This window comes from Amblyomma mixtum, chromosome 4 (genome assembly GCF_055824585.1).
Source record: "Amblyomma mixtum isolate Tamu chromosome 4, ASM5582458v1, whole genome shotgun sequence".
Taxonomy (NCBI): domain Eukaryota; kingdom Metazoa; phylum Arthropoda; class Arachnida; order Ixodida; family Ixodidae; genus Amblyomma; species Amblyomma mixtum.
Genome location: NC_143015.1, coordinates 127,889,354 through 127,909,347, shown reverse-complemented (window position 1 = coordinate 127,909,347; position 19,994 = coordinate 127,889,354). Strand labels below are relative to the sequence as shown.

Genomic DNA, 19,994 nt, shown 5'->3' with positions numbered 1-19,994 from the left:
TCGGATTTCGCATTCTTTTTGATACCAGCATTATAAATGGCGACAATAGGACACCTCTGTACACCCACACGATGCTACGTCTTTTGATGTGCAGGGATGCCCGCTATCTATGACGGTTACATCAATACGTTCCGTGCTGGAGGAGTCGTTATTCGAGGCTGCAAATTCTCCGACGCACCACGCCGCAGTTGCCGCCAAACACCGTGCCTTGAAGAATACAAATTCGTCCCGTACGTTGACAACGAGGCCGCAATATATAAGCGAGAGGCTCGGCTACGAGAGTACGTCGACATATGCAGTAGCATTGTCCGGTGCATACTGCAGACAGCCGGAGAGGAAATGAATGAGGTGTCGGAACTTTTAGGAAACGCTTGCGAAGTACCCCAAGAAGTGTTCGACCGGTACCTTAAAAGTAACGAGGAGAACAACGGACTCATACGTGTTCTCACAGGCATCCAGACGAGACTAAACGTGTCCGATTCATCTCTTGCCTCCGCCGTCCAATGGGCGCTGACAACCCACAAGAATGACCTTGAAAAAGACATCGTTTGCACATCCCTTTTGGAAGAGGATCCCTTAAGACACCTGCTTGACGTCGCTGTTGAAAATACGACTGGAAGGAAAATCCGTGTTCTCGAACTAGTGTCGGAAGGAAGCAACTTACTCTTAACGCCTTCAGTGTCAGAATTGCTTCCGCTTTATGACATATCGCTTAAGACTGAGTACACCGTAGCCCACGAGTGTCCACATGAACTCGTGCAGCAGCACTTACCTGCAGGTGTCGTGAAGCTCTTGTGGGATCCGGCCTCAACGAATGGGAAGAAACTTCCTGAGGCTGATTTAGTCATTGCGCGAATGGTCCCCAGCGTTGCAAACTGTCTCGAAACCTTGGCTGAAGAACTGTCAGCGCACTGCAAAGAGACCGGATTTTCTCTACTCCTTCTGCGCTCTGCGCTTACTCCGGCCGAGGTATTTTTGTCAAGAGCGGGTAATGTTCAGAGCACAATTCGTACAAAAGATGCCGTTATGCAGGTGCTTGGCTATCGTGGGTTTCGCCTAGTAGGACTCAAATCTAACAAGTGGTCTACGCTGCTTCTACTAAGAAAAATGACGAATCACCCAGGAGTATTACAACAAGAAATGATGTTAGCAGAAAACGGAACATTCGGTTGGGTTGAGACACTGAAGGAGAAGGTTATCGAGTGCGCAAGGAAGCCTGCAGGGCATAACTTGTGGATGGTAGCAAAGGACATCGGCGCCAGCGGTGTCGTTGGATTGATGAATTGCATCCGTCTGGAAACTGGTGCCAACCGTGTAAGGTAAGACTATTAAAGTCCTTAGCATTATTGAGTTTAATACTTCTGATATGGCAATCTAGTCGACTTTTGTAGTGCGTACCTTTGTAGACGCCACTACAGCCATCAAAAAGCAACCAAGAACAGCGGGCTCGCTGCTTCTCTGACACTTTTTTTGCTGTACTGGGCCATTTTTGGCGACTCTAAAGGTTTATTGCTTAGTTATTATTTAACCATACCAATTATTACCTCATAATCAATAAATATTGATGAATTAAGAAGTAAGCACCATTATGAGCTTATTTACGAAAGGCAGACACTTATTACAAGGAAACAGGTCAAGTTGCTCTAAAGCAGTCCAAAAGGTAATGCCTGGGGTTTAAAATTAAGTGATATCAAAGGCTTCATTCTGTCAACATGTTTGTGAAGAAAGCTGACACCTTAATGCTTTTTCGGAAAGTAATTATGCCTTCTGTTTATAATTGTCAGGTGCGTATTCGACGCGAGCTTGAAGGAGTCGGACAAGGACGTCGATTTCACGCTGAGTGACATCACATACAAGTGCTTGCTGGAGCGCGACCTTGTTATGAACATTCAGCGTGATGGACAGTGGGGTTCTTTCAGGCATCTTACAACGCTTTCACGTAAGCTTTGCATCATTTGATTTTCATGTACTGAAACTATCGCAGTCATATCATACGGAGAACGTGAGCAACTCCAAAATGGTGCTTAAGCGAGAAACACCTGTGACTATTATGAATCAGAAACCATAAATCAGGGACGACATATATCCAAGTTCGAGTTACTGATCAAATCGCTCTTGCCCTACCATAAGTTTTTCGTCCCGGCTAGCTAAGTTGGTAAAGCGACTGCTCCGGTGAAGCGGCGGTCTTCGGTTCAGACTCCGGACCAGGACGAATTTTTCTTTAACCACGAACTTTCTGAGACAGCTGTATAGCTTTCCTATGCACCCGCATGGCAACACTTATGTGGATGTTAATGAGTAATTACTCCCTTATTACAAATCTACTACACCTTGGGGGATTCCCCTAAATATTTGGCCCACACTGTTCCCACTTCGAGTTATTGATCGATTAGCTTTCACCCTACCATAAACTTGCCGTCCTGGTTCGCTCATTTGGTAGAGCGACTACTCCAGTAAAGCGGTGGTGCCGGGTTTGAACTCCGGACCAGGATGAATTTTGCTTTAAATACGAAGTATCTGAGAAAGCTGCATAGCTTTCCTTTGTAGCCGCGTAGCTGCGCTTGGGTGGACGTCAGTGAGTAATTACTTCCTTATTAAGAAAGGAAGCTGTGCTAAAATCAATATTATTACCATTCAGATATACAGTCACCAGTCCTTCCAGGCAAAGAGTGACTGTTCTATTAGATGTAGTATCCATAAGGGCTTAGGAGACATAACGTAGCCCCTGAAGTGCCACATGATCTCCATATTTCGAGTGCCTTGATAGTTATATATAAGACCACGTGCACATTGAGATGGTGATGTGGAGTTCAACGGCTTGACTTCACTTGTATTTTTCACTATCTATGTACCGCAGAGAAAATTCTGTCGCTTCCACAGAAGACTTCGCGCGGCAACAGATCTGTGCGCTCTGAAATAAGGTACAGGCTACAGAAAGAAAGAGTGCGCCACAGGCGCACTGTTTAGGGAGCCTTAAGGCGATAACCCCTGCATAGACACTGTTATAAGTACTGGACAAGTTTGCAACAAAAAAAAAAAAGACACACAGGCTGCTGGAATAGAAGTCGAAGCATGACGCTGGAAAGGCGCTCTGGAACAGTCCCACGTTCCAGATATAAATGCACACTCAAGGGTGTTTATGATGCACTGATCATGCTGTTCTTCATGATAAATAACCGAGATAGACTAAGAACTGAGAAAAAAGTTATGTATCTGATGTAGTTGCGAAATAAAAGTAGAACTTTAGAAATTTAGAAAAGTGGTTATGGCAAATAACGGTGCTCTTTGAAGCCCTTAAAGGCGTTTCGCATTACCTTGGTGTCCCACCTATCTTGGTTTCGCGTTCACTTACTGTCCCACCTAGCTTGTCATAAAGCCTGTCTTGACGTGTGCTTCGCGAATCATACGCTCACTACAGGTGGCGCCCGCAAGAATGCCACCAGCTGCGCATTCCTTAACATCAAGACTCGCGGAGACCTCTCCAGCTTGCATTGGTACGAATCTCCGTTGCGCTACACCACTCCATCCAGCACTGCCAGCAAACTGCTCTGCGATGTGTACTACGCCCCGCTGAACTTCCGTGACGTCATGCTCGCCACTGGCAGGCTTCCGCCTGATGCCTTGCCCGGTGAGTGCATCTAGCTAGTGCCGGAAGGCTCACTTATTTATCGCGCACTGAAACAGCTGATGTCATCGTTGCTTCAAGAGTTTGAAATGAAATTGGAATCAGGTACGGTGAAATTCATTTCGACAAGTGTGGACAGCCCCTACACCATAGAGTTTCTTACTATTACCTAGAGGGAAAGCTGGCGGCGCTGCACTTCAGCCACCATGGACGCCCAAAGCATCATGGGGCGGTGAGCTACTTGTTGCGGCACAGTCGTAGTTTATCGGGAACATGGAGTGGCACTACTGAGATGTTTCATTCCGAAAACGCTGTTCGTGTGTGCGCAGACGACTTTCACGCGAACGCAGTGTGCAAAAACCATAGTAGTAAAAACGCATAGACACACGACGCCAATAAAAGGTTTTACTTTTCCAAAATACTATTAAAAAACCTCTTAAAGTATTTAAGCAACAAATGTTTTTTTGAAAACATATTTCCTTTTAAAAACGTGCCTGTTGAGCACGAAATATTAGTTTTTATAGTGTTCAATACTTGGCCAATAGGAGAGCGAGTTGTCTCTTATTTTGGGCAAACTTAGCACTTAAAGGCTATTCTGCTCGTTTGTTGCAATCATTAGACAAGATATTGAATGTTAGGACTTTTGTGGTTATCAAACAGCTTTATTTTTCTATTATTTTTTGGCCAAAAGTTGCAGTTCCGCAACAAGTAGCTCACCGCCCCATGATGCTTTGAGCGCCCATGGTGGCTGAATTGGTCTCGAGGGGTCGCCATGCAAACTCCCATAGACGGGCTGCCAGCTTTCCCTCTAGGTAATAGTAAGAAACTCTATGCCCTACACATCCAAGAAAGTCAGTTTTGTGGGTCGCTTGGATATTTAGAGTGGCTAATTTTCACAAGTGTGGACAGCACCCTACACATCCAAAAAAGTCAGTTTTGTGGGTCGCTTGGATATTTAGAGTGGCTAATTTTCACAAGTGTGGACAGCACCCTACACATCCAAGAAAGTCAGTTTTGTGGGTCGCTTGGATATTTAGAGTGGCTAATTTTCACAAGTGTGGACAGCACCCTACACATCCAAGAAAGTCAGTTTTGTGGGCCGCTTGGATATTTAGAGTGGCTAATTTTCACAAGTGTGGACAGCACCCTACACATCCAAGAAAGTCAGTTTTGTGGGTCGCTTGGATATTTAGAGTGGCTAATTTTCACAAGTGTGGACAGCACCCTACACATCCAAGAAAGTCAGTTTTGTGGGTCACTTGGATATTTAGAGTGGCTAATTTTCACAAGTGTGGACAGCACCCTACACATCCAAGAAAGTCAGTTTTGTGGGTCGTTTGGATATTTGGAGTGGCCAATTTTGACAAGTGTGGACAGCACCCTACATACCCAAGATAGTCAGTTTTTTGGGTCGCTTGGAGATTTGGAGTGGCTAATTTTTACAAGTGTGGACAAGAAAGTCAGTTTTGTGGGTAGCTTGGATAATTCGAGCGGCTAATTTTGAAAAGTGTGGAGAGCACCCTACACATCCAAGAAAGTAAGTTTTGTGGGTCACTTGGATATTTGGAGTGGCTAATGATATATCTCTTTTGAGATAGAAAACAGCGTTATAGCAAGTGGTGGAGCCTAAATATTTCGTACTAATTTAGCACACGCAAGAGACATCGCACCTACTGACTGCTTCTGCACTCTACCCTGGGTTTTCTGTTTACTGCAGGTACCATCCAACACCCATTCTTTCTCCTTTAGCAAAGGTTGTTTTTTATTACCTGATGTTTTCACTGGACATTATACAGACACAAAAAGTTATATGATTACATGCGGGAAAAAGCCAAAAGCCTTTGACCAAAAAGCCTTGCCAAAGGCAAACTACCAAAGGCATTTGACCTAATAAGTCACGACAATTTATAAGAACTTGACAACTGGGGAATCCTAGTAACTCGAATAAAATAACTGAAAACTTATCTGCACATCGGTGAACACTGTGTAGCTAATAATGAATCCATGTCTTCGCGGCTGACTGCACACGTTGCAGTTCCGCAGAGTTCTCTTCTCGACCGGTTCCTATTTTTGACTAGGCGTAGAGATCCGACCTACATAGCGATTTTTACGCGATGTAACGTACAGCAATGTTCTTACATCCTACGTATCTGATATCTGTGTTCTTTATGCAGACGACAATAGCATACTTCTAATGTCATAATCAAAAAGAATTGCATTTTGAAGTAAATAGAACTCTGGAAAACCTCTCAGAATGGTTAGAAATCAACAAACGTTCTGCGGATATTAATACAGCAAACTGCGCAATCGTTGCTCCTATTAACACGCGATTAATAAAGAAATAGAAGTTATAGTTATTGACGGAATAGTACATAGTCTTAAGGAAGGTAAATACATTAGCCTACACATTGATTATTTATTTATTTATTTCGTTTATTTATTTCGTGTACCCACAGTGCCAGAGGCATTATAGAGGGGAGTGGTTACAAAAATTTCAGAAAAAAAATGTACAGTGCACCAAACTAATTAGTAATACAAAAATGATTGCTCCTAGTTATACATTATTAGTTGTTGGGTTCTTGGTGTGCTGGTTAATAGTATATAATACACAAAATACAGCGCAGCAATACAGTGAAAAACAAACAAAACGCTCGTACAAAAAACAATAAGAATATAGAATTTAAAAAAAAAAGATGATGCTCCTACTTATACAAAGTTTTCTAATGCTGTTTTGAAGCGTTGGTTGTCAGTAATGGTAGCGGTAGATGCAGGAAGGTGATTCCACTCAGCAGCTGTGCGCGGAAGAAATGACTGAAACATGGCATTGGTTTTGCAAAATGGAATTCCGACTTTGTTATTGTGATCTAGCCTTGATGAAATGCATTGGGGAGGGGAGATCAGTTCGTGGCGAAGTGAAGGATGATAAAATATCTTGTGAAAAAGTGAGAGTCTAAGGGCTTTACGGCGAGATGCTAAAGATGGCAGGCTGAGATTTAATTTCATTGGAGAAATGCTGGCAGTTCTGTTATAATTACATACAATAAACCGAGCAGAATTATTCTGGACCATTTCTATAGAGTGAATTAGGTTTTGTTGAAAGGGATCCCACACTGCTGCAGCATACTCTAGCTTTGAGCGGACCAGTGTCTTATATAGAAGTAGTTTTAGGGAAGAAGGTGCCTTAGAGAAATTACGTTTTAGATATCCCAGCATGCGATTAGCATTATTAATTACGTAAGAAGTGTGAATGGACCAAGTGAGGTTGCTAGTAATATGGATACCAAGATATTTGTAAGAAGAAACAGGATCTAGAGGGACATTATTAAGGTGATAGGAAGGTAGCTGGCCGGAAGTTCTTGACACACGCAGAAATTTACATGTTTTGATGTTTAATTGCATTGACCAGGATTGGCACCAAATACAGATAGCGTTAAGGTCTGCTTGAAGAGAAGATATGTCATCGTCGCAAATTATTTCCCTGTAGATGACGCAATCATCTGCGAATAAATGAATGTTAGAGGAAACACAAGAGGGTAGATCATTAATGCAAATTAAAAAAAGTAGAGGACCAAGTACCGACCCTTGAGGTACGCCGGACTGTAATTTACTTGGCTTCGAGGTTGAGTCATTAGCAGAAACAAATTGCGAACGGTTAAAAAGAAAGCATTCGATCCAAGCAAGCAGTTTGGGATCAATGTTAAGTTGATGTAACTTAAACATCAGAAGGTTATGGCATACTTTATCAAATGCTTTCGAGAAATCTAAGAATATACAGTCGGCAAGTGAACAGCGGTCAAGGATGACGTTTAGCTGATGCGTGAATGATACTAGTTGTGTTTCACATGAATAAGTCTTGCGGAAGCCATGTTGCGATGGTGAGAAAAATGAATTAGATTCGAGAAAGCTAGCTAGATTTGAGGCAAGAACATGTTCTAGAATTTTACATGGGATGCAAGTGAGCGAGATAGGCCGGTAGTTAAAAGGACAATGCTTGTCACCTGATTTATGGAGTGGGATCACCTTCCCTACCTTCCATTCAGCCGGCAAAGAACTTTTTTCGAGCGACTGCTGGAATATCTTTGTTAGAAAAATGGAAGAATAACAGCTCGTGTTTTCAAAAATTTCGCGTTGATTAAATCGTTCCCAGGAGCGGAAGATGGTTTTAGAGATGAAATTATTGATTCGACGCCTTCTGCTTCATTTGTTATGGGAAACATTGCTGGATAAGCATTGTTGTGAGTAGATTGGAGCATAATATTGGTAGTTGAAGAAAAGTTGCGCACGAAAACTTCGTTAAGTACAGACGCACATTCGTTAGCTGGAATAACATTGGAAGAGCTGTCAGTCAAGGTTATCATGTCATCCGCTTTGGGGTTAATCACACGCCAGAATTTTTTATGTCGGCTTTAAGCATTGATGGCAAGGTATTATGAAGAAAGTTATTCTTTGCTTGTTTAAGCGCGGTTAAATACTCATGGGCTGCCAGTTTTATTTAGCCCACCGTGTTATGCTAACAGAACCTTTCGCAGATTTGTAGAGACGATTTTTTTTATTAGACAAGCGCTTGAGACAGGTGCTGTACCATGGAGCGTTATGGTTACAGACAAGGGTGCGAAGTGGGATGTATTTGTTTGTTAATTCAGCAATTTTGGAAGAAAACATATTTCAGTTAGACTGAACACTACGGCAGTCAATGTCTTGTAGAAAGACGTCAAGGAAGACTGATAATTCAGTATTAATGGCTTCAAAATTAACTTTTGCATAATTTCGAAACGGTTTGAATTTTTTAACGGTTTTTGGTCGCAAGATATTCAAGTTGAATGAAAGGGCCGAATGGTCGCTCAAGCCGGGTAAGTACGTGATGTCGGAAACAAGATCAGGTTGCGCTGTTAATACAAGGTCCAACATCATATACCATTCGGCCTCCCCCGCAGTGATACTACGCTGTTGTGCCGCCTGTGGCTGGGAGTGGCGTTCACAAACGCCTATTCCCATCTCATCTCAATGGCTGACTCTCCTGCGTGTGGCCAGTGTGGTTGTGACGAGACGATCAGCCACCTCCTCTGTGACTGCCCTCGTTTTGAGCGAGAGCGCGGTTGCCTAGTTGCTTCTCTGCTCCGCTTGGACTCGCGTCCTTTAACAGAGTCTAACGTTCTGGGGCCTTGGACGCAACTTTCCAGACAAGGGAAAGCGGTGAAAGCGCTCCTGAATTTCCTAAGGGACTCGGGGTTGCATTCCCGCCTATAATCTTTAAGTTTTCAGTGCGCGCCCTCTGTCCCTGTGACATAGTGGTCGCTGGTCACTTAGAAGACTCATTTCCTTGCCGCTCTTTTTCCTTTTTTCCCCTTTGTTCCCCTCCCCAAGTGTAGGGTAGCCAACTGGGCATCGCCTGGTTAACCTCCCTGCCTTTCCGTCCTTTTCTCTCTCTCTCTCTCCAGTGTGTTTGCGACAGATTCCATAATTCTTGTAGGCTGCGTAACAAGTTGTGAAAACGAAAAAACAGAGCACATTTCTAAGAACTCATTGGCTAATGAAGAAAAAGGCTGTAAGGTTGGAGATCCAGTGTTCCATACTATATTTGGTAGGTTAAAATCGCCAAGCAGAAATAAAGGTAACGTGGGATAACGGCATGTAACGATGTTAATGATATCATGTACCTCATTTACGAAGTTAGATGAATGGTTTGCGGGGCGGTAACAAACACCAATGATTATCTTCTGGTGGTTTAATTCAACGATGGCCCAATCCATTTCTAAGTCAGTAGATACATGAATACACTGGGATGCAAAATCTTTCGAAATGGCTAAGAGCACGCCGCCTCCCTGTCGCATTGTTCGGTCACAACGATAGACTGAAAAACGGTGAGCGGTCTGAAAAAGTTCGTGATCTTGAACCTGTGAATGCAGCCACGTTTCTGTAAGCACTAAAATATCGGTATTGCAAGTATCTAAGACAGAAGTTAAGGAAGCGCGTTTATTCATGATGCTACGAATATTAGTAAAAAAAAAACTGATACGTGGGACGCGTCTTGTCCACTTCCCCTCGCGCTTTCCTAACTTGGGACGTGTTCACAATCAACATGCTCGCCGCTATCTCGTGGTTCGTACGCGGCATTTTCGCTGATGGTGTATGTTGCCGGGTCATAGACGAACTGTTTTTTATTCATGATTAGTTTAGTGTATCTTAACTGGAAAGGACATGGTTGGGGCTGGCTTTTAGCGTACTCAATGAGTTTTTTTCGGGCATGGCGTGTGGCGGGCGAAAAATCTTCGGAAATAGAGACATCATTTTCTTTTAGCTTTGCTCGCGCGGAAAGTACTTTGTCTTTGTTTTCGTGCTGGCGAACTTGACAACAATTGGGCGACACTTATCGGGCGTGTAGCGACCTTTGCGATGGGCGCGTTCTATTGCTGTGTCGGGTAGGCTGTCGATTGCTTCGGCTAGTGCTGCCCTTACGTTCGACTCTGACTGTTCCCATGATTCGCGAGAATCAGGGATTCCATGAAAGATTAAATTATTGCGTCGAGATCTATCCTCAAGTTCGTCAACACGCAGTTTTAAAGAGTCGAGCCGATTTGTCTGGACTTGTGCTGACACTTGAATTCCAGCAATGTAATCACCGAGACGGTCTAATACCTTTGGTTTTTCTTCAAGATTGTCTAACCTCGTCTGGATTGCCTCAATTTTGGTGTCGATGTTCTTTTGACCAACCTTAATTGCCTTAACGTCGCTAACCAACTCGGCCTGGCCCTTAGCGGATTCTACAGATCATGCCTGGAGGTCCTTTAAAAGCCGAAAAAGAACTTCCATCTGCTCCGAAGGATTGGCGGGCAAATGTTGCAGTTCAAGTAATGCTTCAGTATTACGCGTGGTGGGCCCCGGATTAGTCTCTACATCACCGGAGCGCAGTATGAGCATCGCCATTGAGAAACAATGGCAGACAATTTCACAAAGCACTTGTTGGCACGGGAGGAATAGCAAGAACGGGTCGTCACTTTTCTTAGCATAAAGCGAAACGTTTTTCCACACCTGCGAAGGGTAAAGATGCGCTGCATGAGCCATGGTGTTCCAAATGCCGCTTCCGTGCCAACTAAACGGACTGTCGCTCAGACAGCCGCTTAAATTGCCAGTGCGATGTGACGTCAGAGTTGACGATGAAGGTACGTAGAAAGCCGGCCGCATTAACTGTAGTGGATCCAGGTGAAGATAGTTGAAGGGCTGCTGGTAGAATGCGTCATCGCTTGATTGTAGCAGCGGTGTGGAAATGTCATCCGCCGAGTATGCTGGGGGCGGACACAGCAGCACCAAGAACGCGAAGATCGTCTGCGAAGGGTAAAGATGCGCTGCATGAGCCATGGTGTTCCAAATGCTGCTTCCGTGCCAACTAAACGGACTGTCGCTCAGACAGCCGCTTAAATTGCCAGTGCGATTGTGACGTCAGAGTCGACGATGAAGGTATGTAGAAAGCCGGGCGCATTAACTGTAGTGGGTCCAGGTGAAGATAGTTGAAGGGCTGCTGGTAGAATGCGTCATCGCTTGATTGTAGCAGCGGTGTGGAAATGTCATCCGCCGAGTATGCTGGGGGCGGACACAGCAGTACCAAGAACGCGAAGATCGTCTGCGAAGGGTAAAGATGCGCTGCATGAGCCATGGTGTTCCAAATGCTGCTTCCGTGCCAACTCTCTCTAATGGCTTGAGTAGGTTCACATTACCTTTAAAATTTATAATGACAATCTCCTTCGCAAGCTTCGGACCTTACTGCCATTGGGCGCGCTACTACTGTTACAACACGCCTTCATATACTCCCACACCTACGCAGACACAGTATATAGTCTTAGTTATACGACTACGCTTCATCGACCTGAAGTGAATCAAAACAAACCAGTCAGCACAATTTTGATTTAAAAAGACATGATTCAGTATCATTTGTGTATTCACCCTTTATTCACTCCCTAACATAATGCATTGTTTACCTCGTGTCAGTCTTCGCTTACAAAACTGATTCGTCGCTTTGTAACCAACCCATCGATAACGCCCAGAAATTCACAAGGAACACATAGCTTGCGGTCAGTTTCATCTGACACGATAGCCGCATCCCCCATTCCAACAAGTTGCGGATCATTCGCGTCTTCATTTTTGCTAAACAGCAGTGGAATAAGTTACCACAAGTAGCTACAGGAAATCTCTTTTGACTTATTCTGAAAATAACTATAGCTCTGTCAAAACTGAACACTGGTGCGGACAATTAAGCTAAGCCAAAATATCACTTGGGAATCGCGAGTAGCCTCGCGCGTTCCGCAAAAATACTCGCCGTATAAGTTCATGCTGGTGACTTTACTGGCTTAGTAACGTATTGCCCAATTTGGTTTATTCCGCAAACCCACAGACGACGTCGCAAAGTTAGAGTGCCTGCTTGGCCTAGAGTTCTCCGGCCGCGACCCAGAGGGACGCCGGGTAATGGGCTTGGTGCCCTGTGAGGGCATGGCTACAACTGTGGCTGTGGATTCAGACTGGCTCTGGGAGGTTCCTGACATGTGGAGTCTGGAAGAGGCTTCCACGGTTCCTGTGGCTTACTCGACCGCCTACTATGCACTGCTGGTACGAGGTAACATGCGACCTGGAGAATCTCTGCTTGTCCACTCCGGCAGCGGTGGCGTTGGACAAGCGGCCATCTTCATCGCCCTCTCCATGGGGTGCACCGTGTTCACCACCGTTGGTTGGTACCGATTCTTGAGCAGAGTTCACTGTTTGTTGCATGAGGATTCCTTTGCACAAGACGCTGTTACCATCAATGTCGTAGGTGGCCGTAACTGGAACTTTCTGCATCGTGGCCGTAACTGGAACTTTCTGCATCCAACAGTTTATAAACGCGATTTCAGCCATAAAGTCTGGACTTGGAAGTACACGCTTTAGTAAATGCACCCTCGGTAGACTTAATCCAGGATGGGCGGAATGCTTCAAGACTTAAGGTTGAAGTACTAGTTAGAATTTTCGCTGCCAGAAGATATTTTTCGTGGTAGGTGGTGTCGCTGGCGTCGAGAAATTAGCGAGAAAGATGGCTTCTGAATGGACTCATGGTGAAAGCAATGTGCTTTGATAGAAGTTCTGGCTTGTTGAACTAAAAGGTCGGATCTCATGGTAACGGACTAAGTGATGTTTCCAAAAATTAATAATTTGTATCGCTATGATCAACGGCTCTGAATATTAATCAGTAAGAGCTGATTCACAATATCACCAGAAAGATCAGGATTGGCAGAAGGCCCCGGTAAGGCCGCCTGACGATTGTCGTCAGCTATAAGGCGCGTACGCAGGTGGCGGCCTTGGCCTATTTCCTACATGCTGTCGTCGGAGAAAAGCGCTCATAGAGACAACAAGGCGCAGATCCCAAAATCATAAGCATCAGCAGCGCGGCACAGCTGCCCAAGCGGATTTGGTTACGGGCTCGATTGCCACATTCCATATCCGCGATGGGAACGGTTGCGCCCGTCTCCGACCCACAAAGGCCTATACAACAAGCGACCTCTGACAGATATCACCACAGCGCTCTGTCTTATTTTTATTACGGTAAGCACGCGCCTACACCCCCTGTGCATTCTACGAGCGACATGCGGCAAGCTCATTCGCCAGCTGCGCTGTAAGGCGTCCCGATTTGGCAACAATATTCAATAGACGGAGCTATAAGCGGCACAACGCACCTGTAGTTGCAGCGTTCTGCTACATCTCTCCCCAGGCAACCTTTCAATGTCCCACTGCCAACTGTCACGCCAGCTGCCGCCAAAAACTTGGCGCATGCGTGGTTTGAACTTAGCATTGACCTGAAGCCAGGTGCACAGTAAACCCGCTAGTAGGGCTCGGTATAACGAATGCATAACAGCTTTCGCTATGAAAAAAAGAAACTACTCAAGGGTACGCGCTTCGTACGCTCGAAAGGCTTACGCAATGGAGGGCGCCATTGGTAGCGTGAGCCATCCTCATTTTGGATGGTACCAAGCACAGAATAGTGCACCATTCGAGGACTTCCGATGTCGCTCCTAATGGCTGTTTTGATTTTAAACTAGAATATTTTGAAACCTTTGTTTCAATGGTCCATATTTCCGTTGGCGCATTTAAGAGGAAATTTAGAGCTGAACCGAACAATATTTCAGAATACTCTCGTACTGTCTTTTTGCCCTATCCCGTAGGCTCTGAAGAGAAGAAGGAATTTCTCAAGCGTCGCTTTCCGCAGCTTGGAGATCGGAACATCGCAAGATCTAGGGACCTGTCGTTTGAGGATCATGTGCTCCAAGAAACAAACGGCAAGGGTGAGATCACAATCGCCGCCAGATTTATACCACAAGCAATGCGAAGATTGACATCAGACTCGCCTTTTGCACTCCATTCAGTAAGAGTAAAGAAGCTGCGTTTTTTGGGGGGTTTTGGACGGCATCCTTTAATATCAGGTGTTCTCGGCTCCTTACTGGAAGCATGCCACCGTTATAAAAAGCGGAGATGGTACTACTGAGCGCCGAATTGTAGGCACTTGTTATATTAAACATATAATATAGACCCGGCCGTTAAAGTGACATGATGTTTAGGGTGAACAGGCGCTGTTTTGTGTGCAATGCGCAGACACTTAGTTTAGAGCGAGGCTGACGCGTTGTCAAGTGCCGCGTCATGCTGGCAATTTTTTCTTCCGAGTCAGGCACTCAGTTTATAATTACCGTGCATTTTACGAAGAATGAAATTAAGCAAGTAATTCCAGCTCATATTGCTTATTTGGCGCCTGGTTCCATCTATGTCCGCTCTCGAGGTAGTCGTTATTTTAAATTGTCCTTGTATGACATATATTGGCTCCGGTTGGCGAGTAAGCCACCCGGGGCCTCAGGGAATAAGTACATTCAGCGAAAATTGCAAATTCTTAAATAAAGAACGTATGATGCTGGTGGTTAAGCCTTCGGCTATTCTGGAACTACAACTGAAAGTAAAAGGACGCTTATAACTATCTTTTTGCGGTGTATTTTCTGTCCAGTTATCATCTTTTTATATTCTCTCCTGGCGTAACCTTATCGCCATTTCGTCAGAAAAAATCTAGTGACACCATTAGTACAGTGCTTCAAGGTCTTGTGTACACAAAAGTTCAGGGTATTATCATGAGAAATGCAGAAATATTGTGAGCGTTGTTTTTTTTTTGTTTAATTTACATTACCGACCAATGTCCACAGTCCCGTCATATAGACAGGACAGGCCGAACATTTTTTTGCTCTCCTTCACCACTGTTCCACTTCCTTTGTCCCCCCTTCCCTGTGCGGAGCAGAAAATCTACAAGTATGGCTGGATAAACTTCCCCGCTCCCTCCTGTTCTCTCTCTTCAGGCGTAAATCTTGTACTGAACTCTCTATCCGAAGAGAAGCTCCAAGCCAGTGTGCGCTGCCTGGCGAAGCATGGCCGGTTTCTAGAGATCGGCAAGTTCGACCTCTCTAAGGACTCCGCCTTGGGAATGTCCGTGTTCCTCAAGGGTATCTCTTTCCATGGCATCCTTCTTGACGCTCTGCACGGCAACGATCCCTTCACTGCTGAAGACAAACGTCGCGTCCGAGAACTTGTGGCAGAGGGCATTGCCTCTGGAGTAGTGCGGCCGCTAGACACAAAGCGTTACAGATGGGACCAGGCTGAAGAGGCGTTCCGCTACATGGCCTCTGGAAAGCATATAGGGAAAGTCGTGCTTGAGGTAAGCCGTGCTTTATGCAGTGTTTATAGTTGAAAATGAGGACTGTTGTTCGGCCTTTTTCAGTTGTTCCAGAGAAACTTATACTTTGGCCGTGCATTTCATAAAAATCGCTCCCAGCGTCAAAAATAACTATTCTGTACTGAAAGAGTTCGATAGAACAGGGTGTTTCCTACTATCTTGATTCTGGCTTTCACCAAGTGAGCACCTAAGGTAACCTTGGGAATAAGCGGTGTCATCGATCTACAGTTTCGCTACGCTTAGAGACCTATTTATTTTTTAAGGCGGAAGCCTTTAATGCCTCATCGTTGTAAGCAGGAGCTGTCGACAGAAATGTCACGCTTTTCAATTGGTCGAAACGATCGTGACGTCACAGTGCGCGAATTTCAAACGGGGCCAATTATACTTTGGCTACTAACCATGCAACCAATTAAAGGGATTGTATAGTGATGCTCCAAGTAAGTTTGACCAATTACTTAACCAATTACTTACTTAACCAATTAGTCTAACCTTTCTAGTCAGACCAGGTAAATAAATAAAACCGAGTAAGAAATTGGCCGAGCTTGGGAATCGAACCCCGGTCTCCGGAGTGCGAGTCGAGCACGCTACCACTCCGCCATGCCAGCTTTTTTTTTTCTTCAACATTGTATTTATTACAGTGATGTAATGTTCTATGTACATGAACTATATACAAGCCATTATGAAAACAGTGGCAAACAATACATATTCAAAAGACCATGCACTAGAAAAGGGGCAATGCAGATTGGTTTATGGTTGGTTGGTTTATGGGGTTTAACGTCCCAAAGTGACTAAGGCTATGAGAGACGCCGTAGTGGAGGGCTCCGGAAATTTCGACCACCTGGGGTTCTTTAACGTGCACTGACATCGCACAGTACACGGGCCTCGAATTTCTCCTCCAAAGAAATTCGACCGCCGCGGCCGGGATCGAACCCGCGTCTTTCGGGACAGCAGCCGAGCACCATAGCCACTGAGCCACCGCGGCGGCTTCAGATTGGTTTATGGTTTATGGGGTTTTAACGTCCCAAAGCGACTAAGGCTATGAGAGACGCTGTAGTGGAGGGCTCCAGAAATTTCGACCACCTGGGGTTCTTTAACGTGCACTGACATCGCACAGTGCACGGGCCTCGAATTTCTCCTCCAAAGAAATTTAACCGCCGCGGCTGGGATCGAACCCACGTATTTCGGGACAGCAGCCGAGCACCATAGCCACTGAGCCACCGCGGCGGCGGGCAATGCAGAGCACATCACTAATAGTGAGTGCCACTCCGGTTCGTCAATGGTTTGAAATGAACAAAGGTGCGTCTGGTGAATACGGTGTCTTCTTTCACTCCAATCTTCCTCCCTTCCCGTTACGGCGAAGTTTAGGAGTCCACCGAGATATGAGAGACAGATACATTTCCTCTCCTCAGAAACCAATTTACCGACGAGCAAGGCGTATTTATCCGCGTTTCAGGTTGGTCCAAATTGTCGTGATCTCACCGCGCGCGAATTCTGACGGTTGTGAGACGTCACCCGTCAATATGTGAGACAGTTACTGCGCAACTTCCTTTCCTCAAATACAATTTTCGACTAGTGTCTACTGAGATATGTGAGACAGTTAATGCATAATTTTCTTTCCTCAAATACAAATTTCATTTTCTTCATTACGGCCCCTCTTTCTTCTTTCACTCACACTTCCTTACTTTCTTTACGGTGCGGCTCAGGTGTCCACCGAGATGACAGAGATTTACAGCCCCATTTCCTTTCCTCCAAAAGGTTGCGTTCAAAGGGCAACGCATCGCGCCGAACGGGTGGTGGCGTTCCTTGGACTCCGTGGCAGCGCTACAACACGCTGTCGCGTTCCACTCCTAAAGGCGAAGCTTAAGCGTCATTAATTGGCAGTTAATTAATGCACCAACAAAATGTGCAGTGAAAAATCGCGTAGCAGAATGGAGCACTCAGGCTTTCGCCTTTCACCACTTTAGCCGCTAAAGTTCCTCGTAATTTTTTATATCTTTGCCATAAATTGTATCAACAAAGCAGCGGAAAGTGCGCAACAATGCCTAAATTTTAGTGGAGCAAACAACGGAGAGACAAAATATGAAAGTGTGGCGTATCAGATAGCGGTTTTGAAATTATCGACGCCTAAGGTAGATGAAGATGTGGATTTTAGTTTCGTTTACTGTGTGATGTGAGTGCACGTTAAAGAACCTCAGGTGGTCAAAATTTCCGGAGCCCTCCACTACGGCGTTTCGCATAAGCTTAGTCGCTTTGACGTTAAACCCCATTAACCAATTAACCAGTTTAAGAATAAGAGTGGGTATACATGTCATGGTGAAGGAATTACGCCCTAACTTCTTATTTATGGCAGTTGCGTGGTGTAATGTGCCTGGCTGTGGCGACAGCACTATTCTGTTGAGAAGGATTGAGCAATTTTTGCTGCAAAAGAATGGAGGCAGAGGAGTTGTTTAGTATAGAAGGGTGCTGTATATGCAATCTGCTTTAGTAGATACAACATTAAAATGATGAAAAATGGCTAAAGGTTAGCTAGTTCGCGGCTCTACTCTACGTCTTATAAAAGGTTTGGTTTGGTTTATGGGGTTTAACGTCCCAAAGCGACTAAGGCTATGAGAGACGCCGTAGTGGTGGGCTCCGGAAATTTCGACCACCCGGGTTCTTTAACGTGCACTGACATCGCACAGTACACGGGCCTCGAATTTCTCTTCCAAAGAAATTCAGCCGCCGCGGCCGGGATCGAACCCGCGTCTTTCGGGCCAGCAGCCGAGCACCATAGCCACTGAGCCACCGCGGCGGCCTTATAAAAGGAATAGGAGCATGGCATAACGGGCATTGAAGCTAATGTACGGCGCAATAATTTTTAAATTTATTCGGGTCAGCCGCATAATTGGTAGTTACTTTGTGAACGAAATAAAACGGGTTCTTCTGAAGAGGTTTGCATTGTACAACAGCCCACAGTAAACGTTAATGATTTAGTCAACAAGTTCTTTACAACAAAGTTCTTTACAACAAACAAGTCCTTTACAAAATAAAAACGACGGTATGTTTAAGCTAAGATACGTCTAGAGAGTTCTACAAAATATGTGAATATACTACTGTGGGGTTAGGAACCAATATAAAGGGTGTTAAAAATTAGGCCGTAATACTTTTTTTTAAAGTACCAAGAGCAGGAAACAGTAGAGATCATTGTAAATAATTACTGCAAATTGTCTATGCGGCTCGCCGGACACAAACAGTAACCATAATTGGCACTGTAACAAGAATAATTCCTAAAATTCCTTAATTATGTCTTGCTCAGTGCATTTATAGTGAAAACTTAGTGGAAGTGGCATTAAAAGACTGTAGCGAACCACGACGGCCGCGCCTGATACCGCCTAGGCCGATCGCTGTCAGAGCACCGACGACGACGAAGCGTCGCTAAAGACGAAGTGCCGCCGCGCTGCACGAGATCGCTTGGGTTGGACTGGCCGTCTTCTGCGGTGCCTGCCGTTCTGCTCGCCGCTTTGTGTCGCCTGCCGTGAACACCACGCCCTGTACCATTTGTGTATAAACCCCCTTTCAAGACTATTATATTTTGTACAAATTAATGGGCCTGTGTTCTGAGACGCACGTCTAAATTTCCAGCCTTATCTGTCTAATTGCGCATACGAGATCACAGCGGTCGGCATGAAGCTCCTCCATGATGTGGCGCAGCTGTTTTTTATGACGGTTCGACTGACGGAAATGGGAGTTACAGGCGACAGTTATAAATCTCTCATGGCCAGCAGCGTAGTATCGCGGCACTTGATTGTATGCAAAGTCAAGAGCGGCACCAAGTCTCATCACCTACTCTAGAAGGAATCGCTTAAAGGGACTATGAAACAAATTAATTGAGATTATGTAAAGATAGGCAATCCATCACTCGTCACTCCAGCGCAAGAATGTTTGAGCTAGCATCAATAACAACGAAGTTATAGGCGATTAAAAATCACCTTCCTCCTCTCCCCCCTCAACTCGTACGCGCGGGGCACGATAAAAAAATAAAGAAAACAGCTCCGGGACTGGGCTCCGTCCATGAAAACGTCATTCGCTGACGTTCGGTTTACAACTTCCGGTTGTCGCACTCACGAGGAGCAGCGTGCGTCGGCAGCGTCTCCCCGGTCTCGGCGCTTTCTTGGATTGCGGCGCGCGTCGGGTTTCTTTGCTAGTTGGCAGAATGGACCCGGACCTGTTCCCGGCTCACACAATGTTTTATTTTTTTGTGCGCTGGTTCGGCCGTCACACCGATGCTGCCAAGTCTTGGCGTGAAACACCGTGCATATACTGAGCCTAGCTGTCGAATGATGTTGGACACCCGGCTGCGGGATCGCAAAATCGCGCCGCCCGACTTAGAACACAAGGAACATACGGTATTACGGTCGTAAAACGGACGGGAGAGTGAAAGAAGGTTGGGACCGAGTCTGCATGTCGAAGCAGCAGCCGAATGTGAACCGCAGCAGTACGTAGCCGTCGGGCCAACGCCCTCCGCGACAGCTAACGCTTCGAATTCGTCCTGTGCCCTAAGTAAATGCGGCACCTTTTTTTAAGTTCTCGTAGATGAAATTGTCTTCCATCGCAGATCATATCGTGTAATTGTTCATACCGATCGCAGTTAGCTGGAAACTAACT

General features: G+C 45.3%; 1 protein-coding gene and 1 pseudogene across 1 annotated transcript in view; one reads left to right on the top strand and one right to left on the bottom strand.

Moving 5' to 3' along the window:
• The window catches only part of LOC149348185 (fatty acid synthase-like), a 68,448-nt gene that overhangs the window by 31,589 nt on the left and 16,865 nt on the right, over nucleotides 1-19,994 (top strand). The window contains exons 15-20 of the mRNA XM_089587971.1: nucleotides 95-1,319; nucleotides 1,785-1,939; nucleotides 3,419-3,628; nucleotides 12,012-12,341; nucleotides 13,807-13,926; nucleotides 14,977-15,332. Of these exons, the coding sequence (XP_089444097.1) occupies nucleotides 95-1,319; nucleotides 1,785-1,939; nucleotides 3,419-3,628; nucleotides 12,012-12,341; nucleotides 13,807-13,926; nucleotides 14,977-15,332 (2,396 nt within the window). The remainder of the gene's footprint in view (nucleotides 1-94; nucleotides 1,320-1,784; nucleotides 1,940-3,418; nucleotides 3,629-12,011; nucleotides 12,342-13,806; nucleotides 13,927-14,976; nucleotides 15,333-19,994) is intronic.
• On the bottom strand, nucleotides 9,678-11,300 carry LOC149348186 (uncharacterized; annotated as a pseudogene).